This window comes from Pagrus pagrus (assembly GCF_965226575.1).
Source record: "Pagrus pagrus genome assembly, chromosome: 11".
Lineage (NCBI taxonomy): Eukaryota > Metazoa > Chordata > Actinopteri > Spariformes > Sparidae > Pagrus > Pagrus pagrus.
The window spans coordinates 6653866-6670759 of NC_140195.1; the positions used below are offsets into that span (position 1 = coordinate 6653866).

Sequence of the window (16894 nt, forward strand, 5' to 3'; positions counted from 1 at the left end):
AGGGTTAAATAAAGGTTAAAGCAATAACAGATGATAACAATAATAAATAATGAACAATATTAATTTTAAAGTAAGTCATTTTTGTCTACCTCATGGCATTTTATTGCCATTTAATAGCTATAGAAAGGAAACATTAATTACATCATTCAAATATTTAAAATCTGTGTACTGTACAGCAGACATTACGGTAACTGAACACCCTTTACGTCGGTCATTGGTCATTACGGTAACTACGCGGAACTCCCGGTGTCAAACATGGCGCTGTCCTGTCCGAGCCTGTGTAGCCAGTTGTCTTTGATCCGACTGTGTGGTCTCAGGACAAACAGGATAACTAATGGCCTTTATTCTTCCTATGTGTCCTGCCAGTCAAGGTTCGTCCACCAAAACTCCTTAACTTACATTCATTCACAATTTGTCTTTTTGTTTACTCTCATCTCTTTTGAGCCTCTGTGCTAAGCTAGCTGTGTGTCTGGGTGGACTCAACCGTTTGTTATGTTTGATAAGAAACATTTCAACAGACCTGCCGTCATGCAGAGGGAGCTGTCTACTTTATATTAAAAATAATGACACTGGGCGCTGTCATTACACGTCCACAATACAACTACCAAGTTATTTTTGTCTCTTAATATACACAAACACCAAGGCATGAAGGTGTTGAGATGATTTCCGGGGTTTCATTCAATTTAACTTCCTGATTGATGCTCATTTATGTTTGTTTATGTCTACATTTTCTGCTGTACAGGTTGCCCCTGTGTAGACACTACTCGACGTCTAAAGTTAGACGAGGTGTTGGTCGAAATGTCGCCTCCAAGCTCCAGAAGGCAAATACCAAATATGAAGGTTTCCTGCAAAGGCGATTTCCTCGCTTTTTTCAGCTTTACCACACGTTTGTGGAAGGTAAGACCACTGTTTACTCCCCTCTCAGGGCTTCTGTACTGTATTTCTAACGTTATATTCTGTAGATATTTTCTGTTCATGCTTGAAGTTGTGTTAGGGAGTTTTTATATCTATAAAAACGACACACTGGTTGTCTGGTTGTATATTTACATTGTAGAAACATCAGAAGAAGCAGCAATATATATCTTTGGAGTCCAAGTTTCATAGATAAAATAATTTACAATAATTAAAAAAAAATGTAATTTAAAATAATCTCCATGTTTTATCCAAAGACAAAGTGCATGCTGCACTTGTAGAGAAAATTTTATTTTCTTAGTTACTGCACACTATTTTGAAAATTAAGCAGTTTTATCATACTGTGGTACCACACGCTGTACAAAAACTGCCAAAGTTGTTTATATGGGATTGTAGAGGACGGGGCCACTTGATCGATTCCCAGCTCCTCCTGTTCACATGTCAAAACCTCCTTATTATAATAGATAGATGCAGCCCGTTTCCATCCACATCTTTATCATCATAAACATCTTTTTTTTAATCACTGAATCATTCCAGGATTCAAACTATTGTTCCGAGATGCCAACGAAGTGAGGAGGATAAAAGTAAAGATGGGCTCAGAAGGTCTGCAGTTCCAGGATTTGCCCTACAGAGACATGGAGAAACTCAGACAGGTTGGGTGTCCTTACTGAATCTGCCTCCACACGTATACACACAGAGAGAACAGGGCATCTGACACACCATAAGTTATATCCAAAATGTTGTCTCAGAACCAGAGACTGAGTAAAAAAAAAAAAATGTTTTGTTTGTGTATTTGTTTTTGAGAAGTGTGCAGCTTTTATTACAGTTCAGAAGGGAGTTTTTTCACAGTAGAAGCTGGTGAAACCCTTAAAAGACCCTTATCAAATTACTTTACACATATTAATCCTGTCTAGTAAAGCAAAAGGGAAAGCGGGCACATGTGGGTTGACATTAGGGAGGTGGGAAAATGCAGAAATGTCCTGTAAGAAGCATCCATTTTATTAAATACCATGGTATAATTTCTTTATTATCTCATCATAACTTTACTTTTCTTTTGCAGTTTCGCAGAGACTTGATCAAGGCCATGCCACTGCTCTTGATATCCATCCCTCCCTTTGCCAACTACCTGGTTTTTGTCTTGATGTGAGTTCCTTACTATACCCTCAGAATACTACATCATTACCTACATTGTATTGGATCTTCCTTCCTGTCCCTGTTGATATCCATTTTCCTCTCCCATCTCTCTCCTATCTGCTGCCTCCCCCTCTGTTCACTGCCAGGTACTTTTTCCCCCGCCAGCTCCTCATCCGTCATTTCTGGACTCCCAGGCAGCAGGCCGAGTTTCAGGGATTGTACCATTCCTTCAGGGTCAAGCACCACCAGCCAGTGCTCAAAGGGCTAGAGAATAAGAGCCGTCACGTCAAAGACGGTCAGCTGCAGAGTCGCCTTAAGGGCCTGTGTGCTAAAGTAAGTGACTGATCAGACATTTTTACTGATAGGAATATTGTACTATGAGCGCATGGTTTTGTGCTTAAACTATACTTCTTAATTATGCTCCTCATTGAGTCTTATGTAGTAATTGGTTCTTGTAGTCCTTCCACCACTTTATTTTATTAACCAGTGTATCATTTTTTCCATGAAAGTGGGATAAACTGACTTTCTGTGCATCACCAGGTGCAGAGTGGAGAAAACCCGCAAGTGTCTGACATCCTTGCTGTTCGGGGCCTGTTCTCCGGACGCCCTCTGGGTGTAAAATGGATGGGTGTGGATCAGATGGTCAGTAAAGTCTGTACACAGAAACACTCATTGTGTCGACATAAAATGCACAAGGCTTGTTGAATATCTCCTCTGTCTGTCTTCACGGTCAATCAGAGACACATCAGCCCCCTGCTCTTCCTGACGCCTCGCCTTCCGGGTTTCCTGATTGGCCGGCGGCTGAACAGTCATGCCCTGGAGCTGCTCCAGCTGGACCGGGCCCTCAGCAGGCTGGGAGCTCATCAGCTGAGTGACGCTGAGCTCAGACAGGTCAGTCACTCTGTACTGTCACTGACCAAACACTGTTTATACAACGAACACTGTGTGCGTTAGTTGTGTCATAAATACAGAATATTTTCTTTTCAGGCTTGTTATGTAAGGGGGCTCAATTCTGCTAATCTTGATGCTAAAGAGTGTCGTGAGTGGTTAACCCAGTGGCTTCAGGTGACATCCTCATTGAAAGGTATTTTAATTTGAATGTGCAGTATTCTTTTAATTTTGTGACTATTTAAAGGAATGGTTAAAATTTCCGGGAAATAGGCTTGTTTGCTTTCATCCCCGGCTTAGATAAGAAAATATGTGCCACTCCCATGTCTGTATGGTACACTGATTAGCTTAGCTTAGCATAAACAATAACAATTTATCAGACTTCATGCCCTCTGAAGCAACAACATGCTTTATGCAACTGTTTTCACGCAGTAGTTCCCTCCAACACATGTAAACAGACTTTTTAATGTGTAAAATCAGTAGAATTTTCGTTTAATGCACAGATATAGTAGTGGTATCAATCTTCTCATCTAGCTCTCTGACAAAATGTTGAACTATCCCTTTAACCCTTCCTATCGGCATGTCTGTCTTGTCTAAAATGAAATGCTATTTTTATGCCTCTTTTTGTAATTTTTTTTGCAGACTCAGAGGTGTCACTGCTTTTGCACAACATTGTATTTCTCTCTGCCAACTACCCGAAGGGTCCCAGCCCACACTGACAGGATGTCTGAAGCAATCTGCTCTGGTGATTATGTTCTCTTTCGTGCGCTGGGCACCACAACTTCCTGAGAGCTGTCAACGTCTCCTTTTTGCCAAGAAAAAAACATTTTAAAACCGTTCTTGGCAAGATTTTGAGGATGAAGAAAACAAAATACCATCATCTTAGCCCAAAACTTCAAAGCAGGTTTGCAGGAAAGAATCTGATTAATGCTCGACGCCTTAGAGCTGTCTTATTTGCCAATTCAGCTATGAACATCAACAACATACACAGTTAACAGGATTTCTTTAGGAAACATCTGGGTTGTCAACATCTGATGTGTCTTTATCAGGGGAGTGGTGTCAGATTTCGCTTTACAAATTAGTGAGACTGGTGTGTTTTCTCTCAAAAATCTTGCTTAGACAAGTTCTCATGTACTTGAGACCCTCACGAGGGACTTAAATGTATCGTAATGCACTGAACTATATTAATTGGAGATGGTAAAGTAATATGATCACCTGTTGCTTTATCTCAAGCTTGTTACTTCTGTAAAGCGCAGACTTCTCAATTGTTTACTTCTAAGCTAACAGATCATTACGTGGCTCCAAAGACAAGCAGTGAAACAAAGTAAAGAAAATAAGCAATACTTTGTGGTAATAGTAAAATAGTTTTTGGACACATTCCATTCATAAACATACTGATGAGACCGTTCTCATATATTTACCTCACTCTGTGCTCTGATCTTACTTCTTTACATTGAATAATGCTGGTCATGGCAAAAATGTAGATAACCTGTAAAAGGGGAATAACAACCTTGAGGAAGGATGTGGTTTGGTCAAACATGTCGACAGCAAAGATCCTTAGATTATACAAAGGCATTTTGTTGGATCCTAAATGGAGATTGAAAAAAAAAAAAGCCCAGTTATTACTTGCAAAGACACTCAAGCTTGTTTGTGTGATGAGAAGCTGAACTTTATAGTGTCGATTAAAGGATAACTTCAACCAAAGATGAACATTCAGTCAATATCTGCTCAGCCTCATGCTGACGGAAAGTCGAGTGTTTCTCAGTTTCTCAATCCACAAAACATTTCTGAAGCTTCACAATAAAACAGCATTGCAGCAACCTAAACAACTGAAGTAGATGAGGACTTGTTTTAAAATGGCTCCAACAGCTTTTCCAGTTTAATTGAAGTCTGTGGAAGTCCTGAGATAGCAGGAGCATTAGCACGCACCCCATCTTAAGTGGGTGCACAAGCTTGACTGCGTTTTGAGGGTGTAAATGACGTCTTTTAAAATCAATTTTGGATCTGCAGGCTTCTGGAGAGTTGGATTAGGATGGAGCAGCTGCATGGAGCCATGTTATGTTCGTTTTTTTTTTCAGTTTTCTTGTATGTTTTAAAACAAGTCTCCATCTACTTCAGTTGTTAAGGAGAATGTTGCAATGCTGTTTTGCTGTGAAGCTCCAGAAATGTTTTGTCTTTTTTTTAGACTTTCCATCAGGATGAGGGTGAGTAGATAATGACCGAACTTTAATTTTTGGATGAACTTACTCTTTAATATCCCTGAAAAACCTTTGTGGTTCCGCATTTTTACAAGCTGTCTGAAAAGAGTTGTGATGGCACTTTACTTTATTGTTTACTTCATGTTTTCTTGCTTTGGAGGCTTAAAATTACATGAACGTATCCTGTTCAGACCACACTTCAGCACAGCATTTCATTCAAGCTTTTCGCAAACTTCAGGTCAGCGGTGAGAGGAACTGCACATCCCTCGTGCTGTTGTTTGGTGTTGTAAAGTGTAAAATAGGAAATGTCGTTTGCTTCCTGTGCCTTTCGCAAGGACTGGCACAAGACACCTGAAATATGATTTGCAAAAGTTGTGCTGTTTATGATTTATTTTAAAATGTGTGATATTATTTGATCAAGTTTTGACTGTTGTGATGCTCTGCCAATATTATATGCACTGTAAAGGAAATGTGTCTCAAATAAATACCTTTATGGTGTATTTGTCTTCCTGTTTGTATTTACTCTTGAAGCAAATTCACACGTAATTTAAAGAGGCTTTAATAAAAATAGAAACCAGAAACCAGCAAAACATAAAAAACCTGGCGCCCCAACAGATCAACAGAACAAGCACAGTAAAAGATGCAGGAATTCCTTTTCACCAACAAGAACATATACAGACAATAAAGTGGACATTAATCCTTTCTACCATTTGAAATTCCAAAGCTTATACAGTATGACGCAAAGATATTGTTAACCTATGAAAATAAAGTCCAAAATCAATACAAGGGAAAGTATATTGTTCTGTGCATTGTATTTGAAGTATAAGATGAACATATTACATATTTCCAACTGAAGCTCCCAGAAAGTATGATCTGAACAACCAACTCCTACTCAGGTGTGAAGCTGGATCACATGACTTCGTAGCCACTGCGGATGCCTCTCATCAACATGCAGGCGAACACGATGCCCATTATCTGGAATTAAAACAATCACACACAAGGAGAGGACAGTGATGTTAGAGTACATGTACAAATATATATATTTATATATGTATATATATATAGGAGATATTGTTTTGAAAGACATGTTATAAAATCTTTATGTCCTGTAGTTGAGAAGTCTTGAACACGTCAGAGGAAAGTTAAGAACACCACACGTGACAATAACAATACAATGAAACAGATTACATTTAAGAAGTTATTATCACAATGACAATACAAAAACATATCATAACATAACATCTGAAATCATTTTAGTGGTAATGTCCGGCCAAATAATGTTTCTAATGCATCAAGGTTTTTTTTTTTAGTGATGTTACATACCTGCAGGAAAGCAATGACAAGAGCTCCAACTATCACCCACTGGATGTTTTTCTTCAGGAAGGCCTCCATAGCATCATGACAACCCTAAAACAAAACAAAAAATGGCTTGTTATTTGAGAGACACGTTGCCTCACAGTAAAACTTCTTTTTAACAGTTGTTTTGTTTGCGCTGACTTTACTTCCTCATTGTTCCAACTACCACACACCCCACTGCTGTATGCATAAAAATAAAACTTATCACAAAATCAACCGTTAGTAGAAGTGTACTGAAGTGTTAACCGTTCACTTTGTCACAAACTGGGCTTGCATATTCAATGAAGGTGACATGATACAGAAGTTACCCTACAACATTGTTATTACACTAAATAAGTAAATATTTTAGGTTTTCCTGGTAATATGAGCTTTGCATGAACAAATACATTCTGTATTTGTTCAGCCTGTGTGGAGTGATGCTTCCGTCTGATATTTACTCTTTGTCAAGTTTTGGTTTGGTGTAACTAAGTAGATGTTGGACCTTTTCCAGCAACAAGCTGCTAACTTGTTCAGCTGTTGGTGTTGAATGTGTAGTTAACAGTCACTTTATCAGGTTTTTTTCTGTTTTTTTGGCTGAAAATGACTCACGGCTTTTGGACTGACAATGAGCTAAAAGAGGACAGAAAGCAAACTAGAGCTGTAGGGTTGGTTCATTATTCTCTGGAGGTTTGTAACAATCATGGCTGGATCAAGGTACAGGTACGTGGCTAGGATCTTCTTGCCACTAGGGGACCAAGATGGAGGGGAAAATCACATCAACGGCCTGCATTAAATATTGTTTAACATATATTTTCAAATATTTTTAAATTACATTTTTTTCAAATTCTCTGATTTTAAACATAAACAATATTAGTTTGGGCAAAAGTATTCCAGTGGTTTCACCTCATCAAAAGACATCGTTCTTTAGTAGTTTATAGTATAGTTTAAAAGTTTTCCCTTAAATATCTGAATTTGAATAAATAAAGCTCATATTAAAATGAAAGGTATAACATCAGGCTATACGTTTCCTTTAAATACATGACTACCAAATTGTGTATAAATACAGAAAAATATAAATAGATATAGAAAAACTATATACCTTTATTTATCGTTTTTAGTGGGCATTATGGGCCTTTATTTGGTAGTGGACAGTGTGTGTGTGTATATATATATATATATATATATATACACACACACAAATATGAATGTATGTAGTCTAGCCTCCCTGTACTCAGCCTCAGTGTTTACTGTTCCCTCTCCTACAGCTGACCTAAAGCAACTATATTTTACTTTTACCTTAAAATAACAGCTACAAAGTCATTTTGATGGTACATTGTCTTGTAATAGGGTGAATGGTGTCTCTGTCTCAGCAGCTCTGCCCCCCTGTGACTTGTTTCAGCACTATGTAACTTCAGGATCACAGCGTTACATACATGTTTACTTCAAGATACAAGTTTTCAAGACATAACATTGTGATGAGATAATGAGTTTTGTTTGTAGTTTGCACCTATATCATGTCTGAGAAACTGTTACAGACCTGGGATTTTTATTCATGACAGTGGTGTTACTCTCAGAAACTGTGGGGGGCACGAAATCACACAAAATGCCAATTTCTACATAATGTTGCTTTAAACCTTACACCCTACTGCTGCTGCTTCACAGTAAAATCATTAAACTGTTCATTGTGAAGCAGACACAGAAAGCACAATGTATTTGTTGACTGAGGTTGTTCATCAAAAACTTTAAAGTTTTTTTAAAGCAACTTGAGTTTTTCTGTACTGGAAACATACAACAGTTCTTCTTCTGTTGTATTTATGACAAAGTAGCTGCTCATGTATTGTTTGCTGTAGCATTAAATCACGCTGTTACCACCAGTAATCAACGTGTTGCCAAATGAACCACAACTGAGGTTTTTACCAGCTGGTGCACTTTGGTGGCGTCTGTCATGGTCCCGCTTCCACAGTTTGCGGTGACGTTCACACAGCATGAGTCAGGCACAGAGTTTCCTTCAGGTGTGTAGTGTCTCCAGTCAGAGGAACTGTTCACACCACAGCATTTCAACTGGAAGAGAAAATGTGTTAAATGGAAAACATATAACATGGACATGTCAGCTTTAAAGCCTCGGCAATGGTGATGTGACAGTCAAAAGTACAGTCAGAGTACATTCTTTGTGTCAACAGACGGTGCGAAGAAAAACAGCACAGCACCAACCATCAGGATGCAGCAGTGTTTTGCGAAGGTGTTGTCACACTAAGTAAACAGTGAGTAGGAAAGTTTACACTGAACTCACATCGATCTGCAGCCTATCCACACTATCTCTGAATTCGGCTGTGCTGTTGTTGTAGTTGGTGATCATGTCAGTAAGACTATCCTGGACGACAGCTGAGACCTGAATGGGAGATACAACATGGAAGCCGAGTTAAATACACAACTTCACTGTTATTAAGCACAAAGAACATTTAAATTCTACACTCACTTTGTTCCTGAAGACGTATCCACCGATTGCTGCTGCGATCTCAATAATGATGATCAGTGAGAGAAAGACAGCAAACTGAGGGAAAAAGAGAAATTAAACACACATTATCATCAGGCAGTGCTAAAAAACCCACAAAACAAAGTTAAATTCTACTGCTGTGTGCTTTAACAGATGTCACACTATTTGAATTACCGTGGTGACCATGCAGTAGTTCTCTTTCCAGGCACCGCAGCAGCCAAAGAAGGCGATGAAGAAAATCACCACACCAACTGCGATGAGAACGATGGGAACTCCGGAGGCTGATGCATCTTTGATCATGACGTTTCTGTGCAGACCCAACTGAACCAGGATTCCCAGGACAATCAATGCGAGGCCACATATCTGCAGAAAAGAGAGGGAGATTGTTTAAGGTGGAATCTGTTGAATAATTTCTACTCACTTTGTGCGATGCAAGCATTTTTCTTTGGTTTAGGTCTATAGTGGAAACTGTTATGTCTTATTTGATTATCTGATAACACATGGGAAGTAAAGAACAAGCAGAATGAGACAATATATCAATGTTATATCCTTATCATGATATGGCACCTTATATCAGCTTAGATTGTGGATATCATTATATTGCAATAAGTATTTGCTTTTCCTGGTTTTAAAGGCTGCATTACATTAAAGTTATGTAATTTTCTGAATTTACCAGATTGCTCTACTTTATTTTTAGAGCAATGTTTAGAGTCATGTTTTGGCATCTCCAAAACATGACTTTTCTCTTTTTGTCCAAGTTAGATTTTATGTTAGGTTTTTTTATCCTCAGGAGAATTCTCGAATTATGATGTCTGAATTTGAGCAACTTCTTGTTGTTGTATCAAGTTTTTTGAAATTGCACAAGTTAAATAACCATGTGGAAATAAAAAAGGTGGGATATGAAACCACATAAATGTAGACAGATCATTTACATTTAGGGCATTTAGCAGACGCTTTTGTTCAAAGCGACTTACAATAAGTACATTTGTCACAAGAAAGAAACCACAACATATCACCATCGATAAAGTAGGAAAGAAAAGATAGAAACAATTTTCAAGCTCTCATCTGAGCAAAGTAGCTGCTATTTATCAAGAATACCATAAGTACAAAAGTGCTATGATGTAAGTGCTAAGGGTAAGAACATACAAGTGTTTATTACATTTTTTTTATGAGAGAGACATGCTATGCAGGGTCAAGGTGAAGTCTAGATGGTTGTCAGTAAAATATTTCAATTCGAAAAATTTAAGAAGTAGATATTCACTTACTTATAGGATTCGAATATTTCTTTTCTTCCATATGAGCGTCTTACACAAACAAAATGAGTAAGCACTTATGCTAAATATGTGGAGGGAAATTGCAACAGACTTCAGTTCCTGTATACAGATGCAAGGTGGTAAGATGTTAAACTGTGATATTCAAGTGTCACAGCTTTGGGTGGGCCGATGAGAGCACTTTATTATATCTTCTGCAAACATTGTGTGGGTGAGCTGTTTAACCACGATCAGCTGGGATCAACAAGCTCTAAAACAAACACCACAGTGAGCTGCATGGCCTTTACTCGGACAGTGCTTCATCAAACAGAGAGTAGGCAGTCAGCTCATGTACAACAAGACTGTGGTGGAACTAAATTTGAAGTCAAAAAGGAAGTTACTACCAGAGCCAAAACAACATTGTTGAACTTCTTTTTCAACCAAAAATGTTACACACTTTCAGAACTGAGGAAGAAATGAAACGTGAAACGTCTTCAAGACTCTGAAACAAGTTCAGTTGCCTATGATACAGCACGGAGATTTACACATTTCCTAGTTCCTTCTTCTCAAGTGCGCTGTTTTTGTCTTGCGCTATGTTACACTAAAGATTTGGATACATTGGACATTAACAGACTAACTCTGACTGCATCAAACTTAAGACTTTAAGTTGTCATTATGAAAAGCTCTTCTCCAGAATTGTAAAATGTAACTATTAATACTATAATATACTATACTATACTATTAATTTAGGTGCTGTGCATGTGCAAAAGAATACTGCAACTTATTTCTTTGAGTGTTGCTTGGAATTTGTACTTCATCATTAATGTTGACAGGCTTAAAACAGCTTATGATGACTGATATGATGATACCGAACTGACCACAAGGCAAGAACCTCTGCAAACATATTAATACATCAGTCTGGACAATCCATTGACTCAGACTTTGGACTTGTCATTGTGACTTCACTAAGCTCCAACTGATGTTTATTGACCTCCAGATGATTTTCTTGCTAACTCTTAATTCACCTTTGGTCAGTGCTAGTCAGTAAACTGTGAAAAATACCTTTCACACTTTCCCATAGTTATCATATTCCACATCCCCGCTTTATTTTGATAACAGTCCAAAATGCAAAAAAATAGTTTACTCTAAGGCCCTGATCACACACAGCTTCAAAAAATGACTCAGAAGAAAAACAGATTTTTCTGGTAAAACAGCGAGGTGCTCCTGTAAAGCAGGGCTGATTGCGGAGCGGCCATTATATGTAAGTTATGGAGTGGTGGCAGGAGCACACACCATGCAAGCCGTACCATAAACAATGGTTTTGCTGTCAACGCATTTCTAGCTATGCATCTTGGTATGGAAGGAAAAGAAGAAAACCAGCAAATATTCACATTTGATATCGTGAAAACTTTTTTCGAGATTATCAAGCAGAAAAAGTAGCGTGTATAATTTATAATTATCGGATGATTCTAATTAGTGAAGTTTACTGTTTCAACGCTATCATTTTGGACGATAACGTTTATTGCTAAACTGTAAAATATCCTGTCTCCATTACAGGTCTCTGTCACAACTATTTGATACCCACATTTCAAGGATAATTGCAAAAAATGTATGTTTATCAACCGATACATCAATATCGGAATGTTTTATTCCCTATTATCTGTATTGGCATCTGCCCAAAAAATTGAGTACTGGTCAGGCTCTAGCTATAACCTTACAATGATTATCATTTGTGAGTCCAGCTGAGACCATTTATTATCCTTTTTATCATATGCATGGTGACATTTATCAATATAAATGTCACCATGCAAAAACAAACACATCCTACCAGGATGTGGCACAGGATAGGGATAAAGTCACCTCATGGTTATTACAGAACACTCAGGGACAAGTCAGAAGTTACGCTTCCATTCTGTCCTTCCTCTGGGACAAATTCTCTGTTGCTGTTTTTAACAGCTATTAAAATGCAGCTTAGTCGGCAAACAAATTAACAGTAGCCCCAGGAACAACAGCGCCCAGTCAAACTGGTCTTACTACTCTGCACTGTTTACATTGTTTTAAAGCATTACTAGTAAAATGAACAGAAATGCTTGTATCAGGATAAAAGCTTTCATATTTATAATGGATGTAGCTCAGTAGCTTTAATGACAGATGGCCCATAATCTGCCCAGTTTGTTATTTGCTCCATGTTAAGCCCTCTGTGCAGCTGAAAACCTTTCCTTGTTGGTACCACCAGTGTCAATATTTGAGCATGAGTCAAATAGGCGACTATTGATTGACGTAGGAAAACATGAAAGGGTGAATAGAGCAGGCAAACAGAGCAAAGATGGTCACGTCAATTCCAGAATAGCAATACTAGAATGCAGTACAACAGAACAGAGAGATGAAAATAATTATCCAGGATACTGTTACGTTTTTTTCCCCTTTAACTTGACCTTAATTTCTGGACAAAACAAGACTACTGAAGAATATAGATTGGGTTACATATAGATTATTGGTTGGTGATCCGGCTTAAATATCACAATATCAATATTAAAGTTGTAAATATTACGGTTATAATCAATAGTGGTATATCGCGACACCCCTAATTTACAATGTCAGCCATATTATGAAATGTGTCCAATCAGCTTAGCCTTCTAGCTAGCTACATCACTCTATTCGTTTGTTCATGTAATGTGGATCCACACATCAATGAGGTTATGTAAAGTGCAGAGAACATTAAAAAATCTCTACAATTTGCCTAAAAGTTGATTGTGTACACCATCAAGCTTAACCTCGATCTAAAAGTGTCCGATTGCCCACCCATAATATAGATGAGGAGAAAATGTCATGGTTTCACTGTATCACGATGTACTGTATTACATAATTTGTATTATTGTTATCAGTGACTATCTATAATATCTGTGACTGTAAACATAAGGGTTTTTGGTTGAATGAAGGCTTTACTATGATTTCACAAAATATTATGTTCTAACAGACATGAAACTTGCTAAAAATTCACAGTATGATAATTGTCAATTATCATAACACCTATACCACAAAAATGTTATATACAGCTGCAACTCTGATATAAATTTACTAATTTAAAAAATAGCCCAAAAATGAATAAATAAGTTAAAGTGTTACTTGAGCCCCGCCTATTCAGCATTAACATAAAATGGTTTATAATGTAGTTGTGAGCTGATGTTAAGGACATCTTTATGTGTTTCTTACTACATACATCTTTGTCACTCTTTACTTCCTCCTGTCAAGTGTGAGATGACTATCAAGTTTGCAAACTGTGCAAACAAGCCAGAGTAAAGCTGTAAACTGTGTGAGCGAGGGAGGGGAATGGAGAAAAAAAAGAAAGAAAGAAAGAAAGAAAGAAAGCGCGTTGATCTGGACCGGTCACATGATACAGTTACACTTTGAAATCTGGTCATAAGATTCACATTCCATCATCACCACCTCTCGCTCTAAAACACACAATAAAAAGACTGCCAACAGGTCACATCCGGGAAAGGTTCAGGTTAGCCCAGGATATTTGAGATGTCCTAAGTTTCCTCCACGCTAGCTTACAAGGAAGAATGAATCATGAGTTGGATGTCAAACAGTAGATTGTGTAAGTGGGTTTAGTCATCAGCTGATTTAACAGATGATTACACACTTTATGTTAACCTAAACCAGACAAAAGTTCATGCTCACAGTCACGGGGTTGATGGGAAGGAGTAATGTCATGAATGACCCAGACCAGAGGTGAACAAAGTTCTGCCTAAAAAGATAAGCTGTTTTATCTTGATAACAAACCAAAACCGGCTTTGCTGCTTTCATTCTGATCACCACGAGCTCCTTTCACTTTTAAGTAAGATTGAGTTTGATTGTAAACATGATTAGAAATAAATAGCTGCTACTCACCCAGAAGATGAAGTTGAAGAAGAAAAGCAGGAACTTGACACACTTCATTCCTCCTTCTACACCCATGGTTGATGAGGATTAGTTTCCTGGATCAAAAAAAGGACACGCATTCACTTATCAAACATTTCTTTCACTTTTTTCAAGGCAGAATTATATGAACATTAGATCAGCTCTGCTATAAGCAGCAGCAGCATGGGAAATATGAGTCATCTACTGAAGGATATGATAAAAAAGCCTGGACCCGTGATCAGGACATCTGTGACAAACTGCGCGTTTTTAACGTTGAGTAACGCTAATTAACGTTAGTTAACGTTAGCCTACGGAGGTCAGTGAAGCACACATATTCCTATTGTTCGACTGAACTTAATTACAGCCGTTACAGCCGTTGGCACATATCCATATCATAAAAAACGTTAAAGAGGCAAATCAAAGTTTAGAGCCACCAGTTACTTTGCAGTAAACAGGAACAGTTTTAAATTCATCATAAAAAAAAGAAGAAGAAGAAGCTCGTTGTTTGTGTCTCTGTCGTGACCTGAACGACTCATCGGCTGGGCCCTAAATTGATCAAGAGAACCGTTTTAACGACGAGACTGACCGGCCCTGCCCCGGACCGTTAATCACCGCCAGTAGCAACAATAGCAGCTTTGTCACAGGCCAAATTACATCAACCAGAGCGCTTTCTCTTATTGAATTTGTTAGGGTTTGACAATTAAATTAGTCTTAGACAAACAGCTAAGCAGCTCAGGACACGTTTCTTTCACGACCGTTGGGAGAAACATCAACTTTTGGGCGACATTTTGAGAAGAATGAAACGTTAACGGCTAAAGTTCCTGAAAGTTAGCGGAAGTTAAAAAGATTTCGACGCTGTGACGGTGTTTAGAGGCTTACCTTTAAGATGAAGTCTTTAAAAACCCTGCGATGAGAGGCGAGGACGACGATGTGTTGAAATTTTAGACTATCTCCAGCCGTTTATAGTCCCTCCCTCTGCTCCTCCAACTTCTTCCCCACCTCTTTCCTCAACTTCTCCTTTTAGTTGCTGCCTTCAGGGTCTCCTCGTTAAATCTTCAACTCTTGTGTATCGTTCCAAGAAAACGTACACAGAGTCTGATGGTTGATGATAACCGAGAGCTTCCGTTGGCTCTTTCTTATCAGATTAGCCCCCTGGAGCCACCGTTAAAAGCGAAAATGAAAGAGATTTTTTTTTTCAATCATAAAGGACTTTTTAGATTTAGTTTCAGTTAAGCTTATAAAACTATAGCCCACAGGCGTGTTTTCCTAAATGCCACTCGAAGTTGGCAGTGAGATCCTTCACTTGTGTAAAAGTAACTGTATTTACAAAAATAGGGAATTAATCCATTATTACTAGAATATTGGATTAACATAAGGACAAACCAGGCAGGCCTAAAAGCCCCAAACGCCCCAGTGTCAAATTGTGTCAGTAGTGTCTAATTTCACTTGCAATTTTGTTTACAGGCTGGGCCTATTAATAGGAGCACATTTTGGGTTGCCAAGTTGTGAAAAATTCCACTGGCATGTGTTTTCTCTTTCTCTTTGCACTGTTAAAATGTTGCTAATTATTAGCAGATGCTTAAAAGTTATAAATAAATGGGTTTTGGTCCTGATCATCCTGAAGCCCCTTTCCAGGAGTGAATGGTCCAAGAAGTATGGCAATTTTTCACAACATGACAACCCAGAAAGTTTAAGTTGGCTTAAAATGTATTTCGAAAGTAAATAAGTACGTAAATGATTAAGGCTATCAATTAAGCTATTAGTTACAGCTTATAAACCCATTATAGCTCCTAAATAAAGTTGCATTAAATCTAACTGCCCTCCTTGAATTGACACAAGTGAAGTCAGACAGTTTACTATAACAGCAATACTGGGGGGTTTCTGGGTTAAACAATGAGTCTACCGTGTATAGAAATACACAGTCAAAGGGTGAAAGTGAAAGAGCATGAGGTGGGGTCGGTGGGGTCGTAAGCAGCATTTTGACTAAAAACTTAAGACTAAAAACACTCTGATCTCACCACCTAAATCAAAAGTAAAAGGAGGGCAAATACTATCAGTAACACGTGAGATTGAGTCATACCATGGCATGTCTTTATATGACGAATGATTATCTTTACTACAACTTATATCAGTGAAATATATAACCATATTGGAAGGCTGTATGACACGAACTGAATGAATCAGGTTCTCAATCTATGTGACAGTCATGGGAACTGACACATTGTGTCCAAGGTGTAAGAAACCAACATTTCTCAAATATTTCCTCTTTTACATGAGTAACATCCGACTGCTGATTAACCTCTCGTTGAGCAATAAACTCAAATGACACTTTGCCAAAATGCAGGAACCATTTTAAACGAGTCACAGGTCACCATTCTTATTCCTTCACTCTTTATTTCACCTTCATATCAATGTTTGCACCTTCATTACTATTCAACTATTTTACTATTTGTATCAATATTTGCTTATAGTTTGTGCTTATGTATATATTTGTATTGAATACTTACATACAGTACATAGTATAATGTGTATACTGTATAATATTTCATCTTTATCTTTTCATCTCTATATCTTAATACTATGTTTTCTTTTAATCTTACCAGCTATGAGCTCATCTTCAGAGGGCTTAAAGTGCATTTCACTGCACACTGTATTATATGATTTGTGTATGTGCCAAAAAAACCCAAACCTTGAACCAAGATTTCAACCATTATTTAATTTCATAATTGACTGATGATATCAGTGTGACCTGGTTTACTACAACATTACACTAAGTACTT

The 16894-nt window shown here is 37.9% G+C and overlaps 2 protein-coding genes across 2 annotated transcripts; one reads left to right on the top strand and one right to left on the bottom strand.

Annotated features, from left to right (window-relative positions):
* The first annotated feature begins 242 nt into the window (after positions 1–242).
* letmd1 (LETM1 domain containing 1) lies at positions 243–5630 on the top strand. Its single transcript, XM_084367975.1, has 9 exons — positions 243–371; positions 743–897; positions 1450–1565; positions 1973–2055; positions 2193–2379; positions 2587–2688; positions 2785–2937; positions 3034–3130; positions 3577–5630. Exons 1-9 carry the CDS (start codon positions 256–258, stop codon positions 3651–3653), a joined length of 1086 nt encoding a protein of 361 aa, XP_084224101.1. The 5' UTR covers positions 243–255; the 3' UTR covers positions 3654–5630.
* A 45-nt stretch (positions 5631–5675) lies between these two features.
* cd63 (CD63 molecule) lies at positions 5676–15141 on the bottom strand. Its single transcript, XM_084367976.1, has 8 exons — positions 14994–15141; positions 14106–14191; positions 9136–9324; positions 8944–9018; positions 8758–8856; positions 8385–8528; positions 6456–6539; positions 5676–6107 (listed from the first exon to the last, which is right to left on the bottom strand). The coding sequence occupies exons 2-8, from the start codon at positions 14169–14171 to the stop codon at positions 6042–6044; spliced, it is 723 nt and encodes a 240-aa protein (XP_084224102.1). The 5' UTR covers positions 14172–14191; positions 14994–15141; the 3' UTR covers positions 5676–6041.
* Between the last annotated feature and the right edge of the window lie 1753 nt (positions 15142–16894).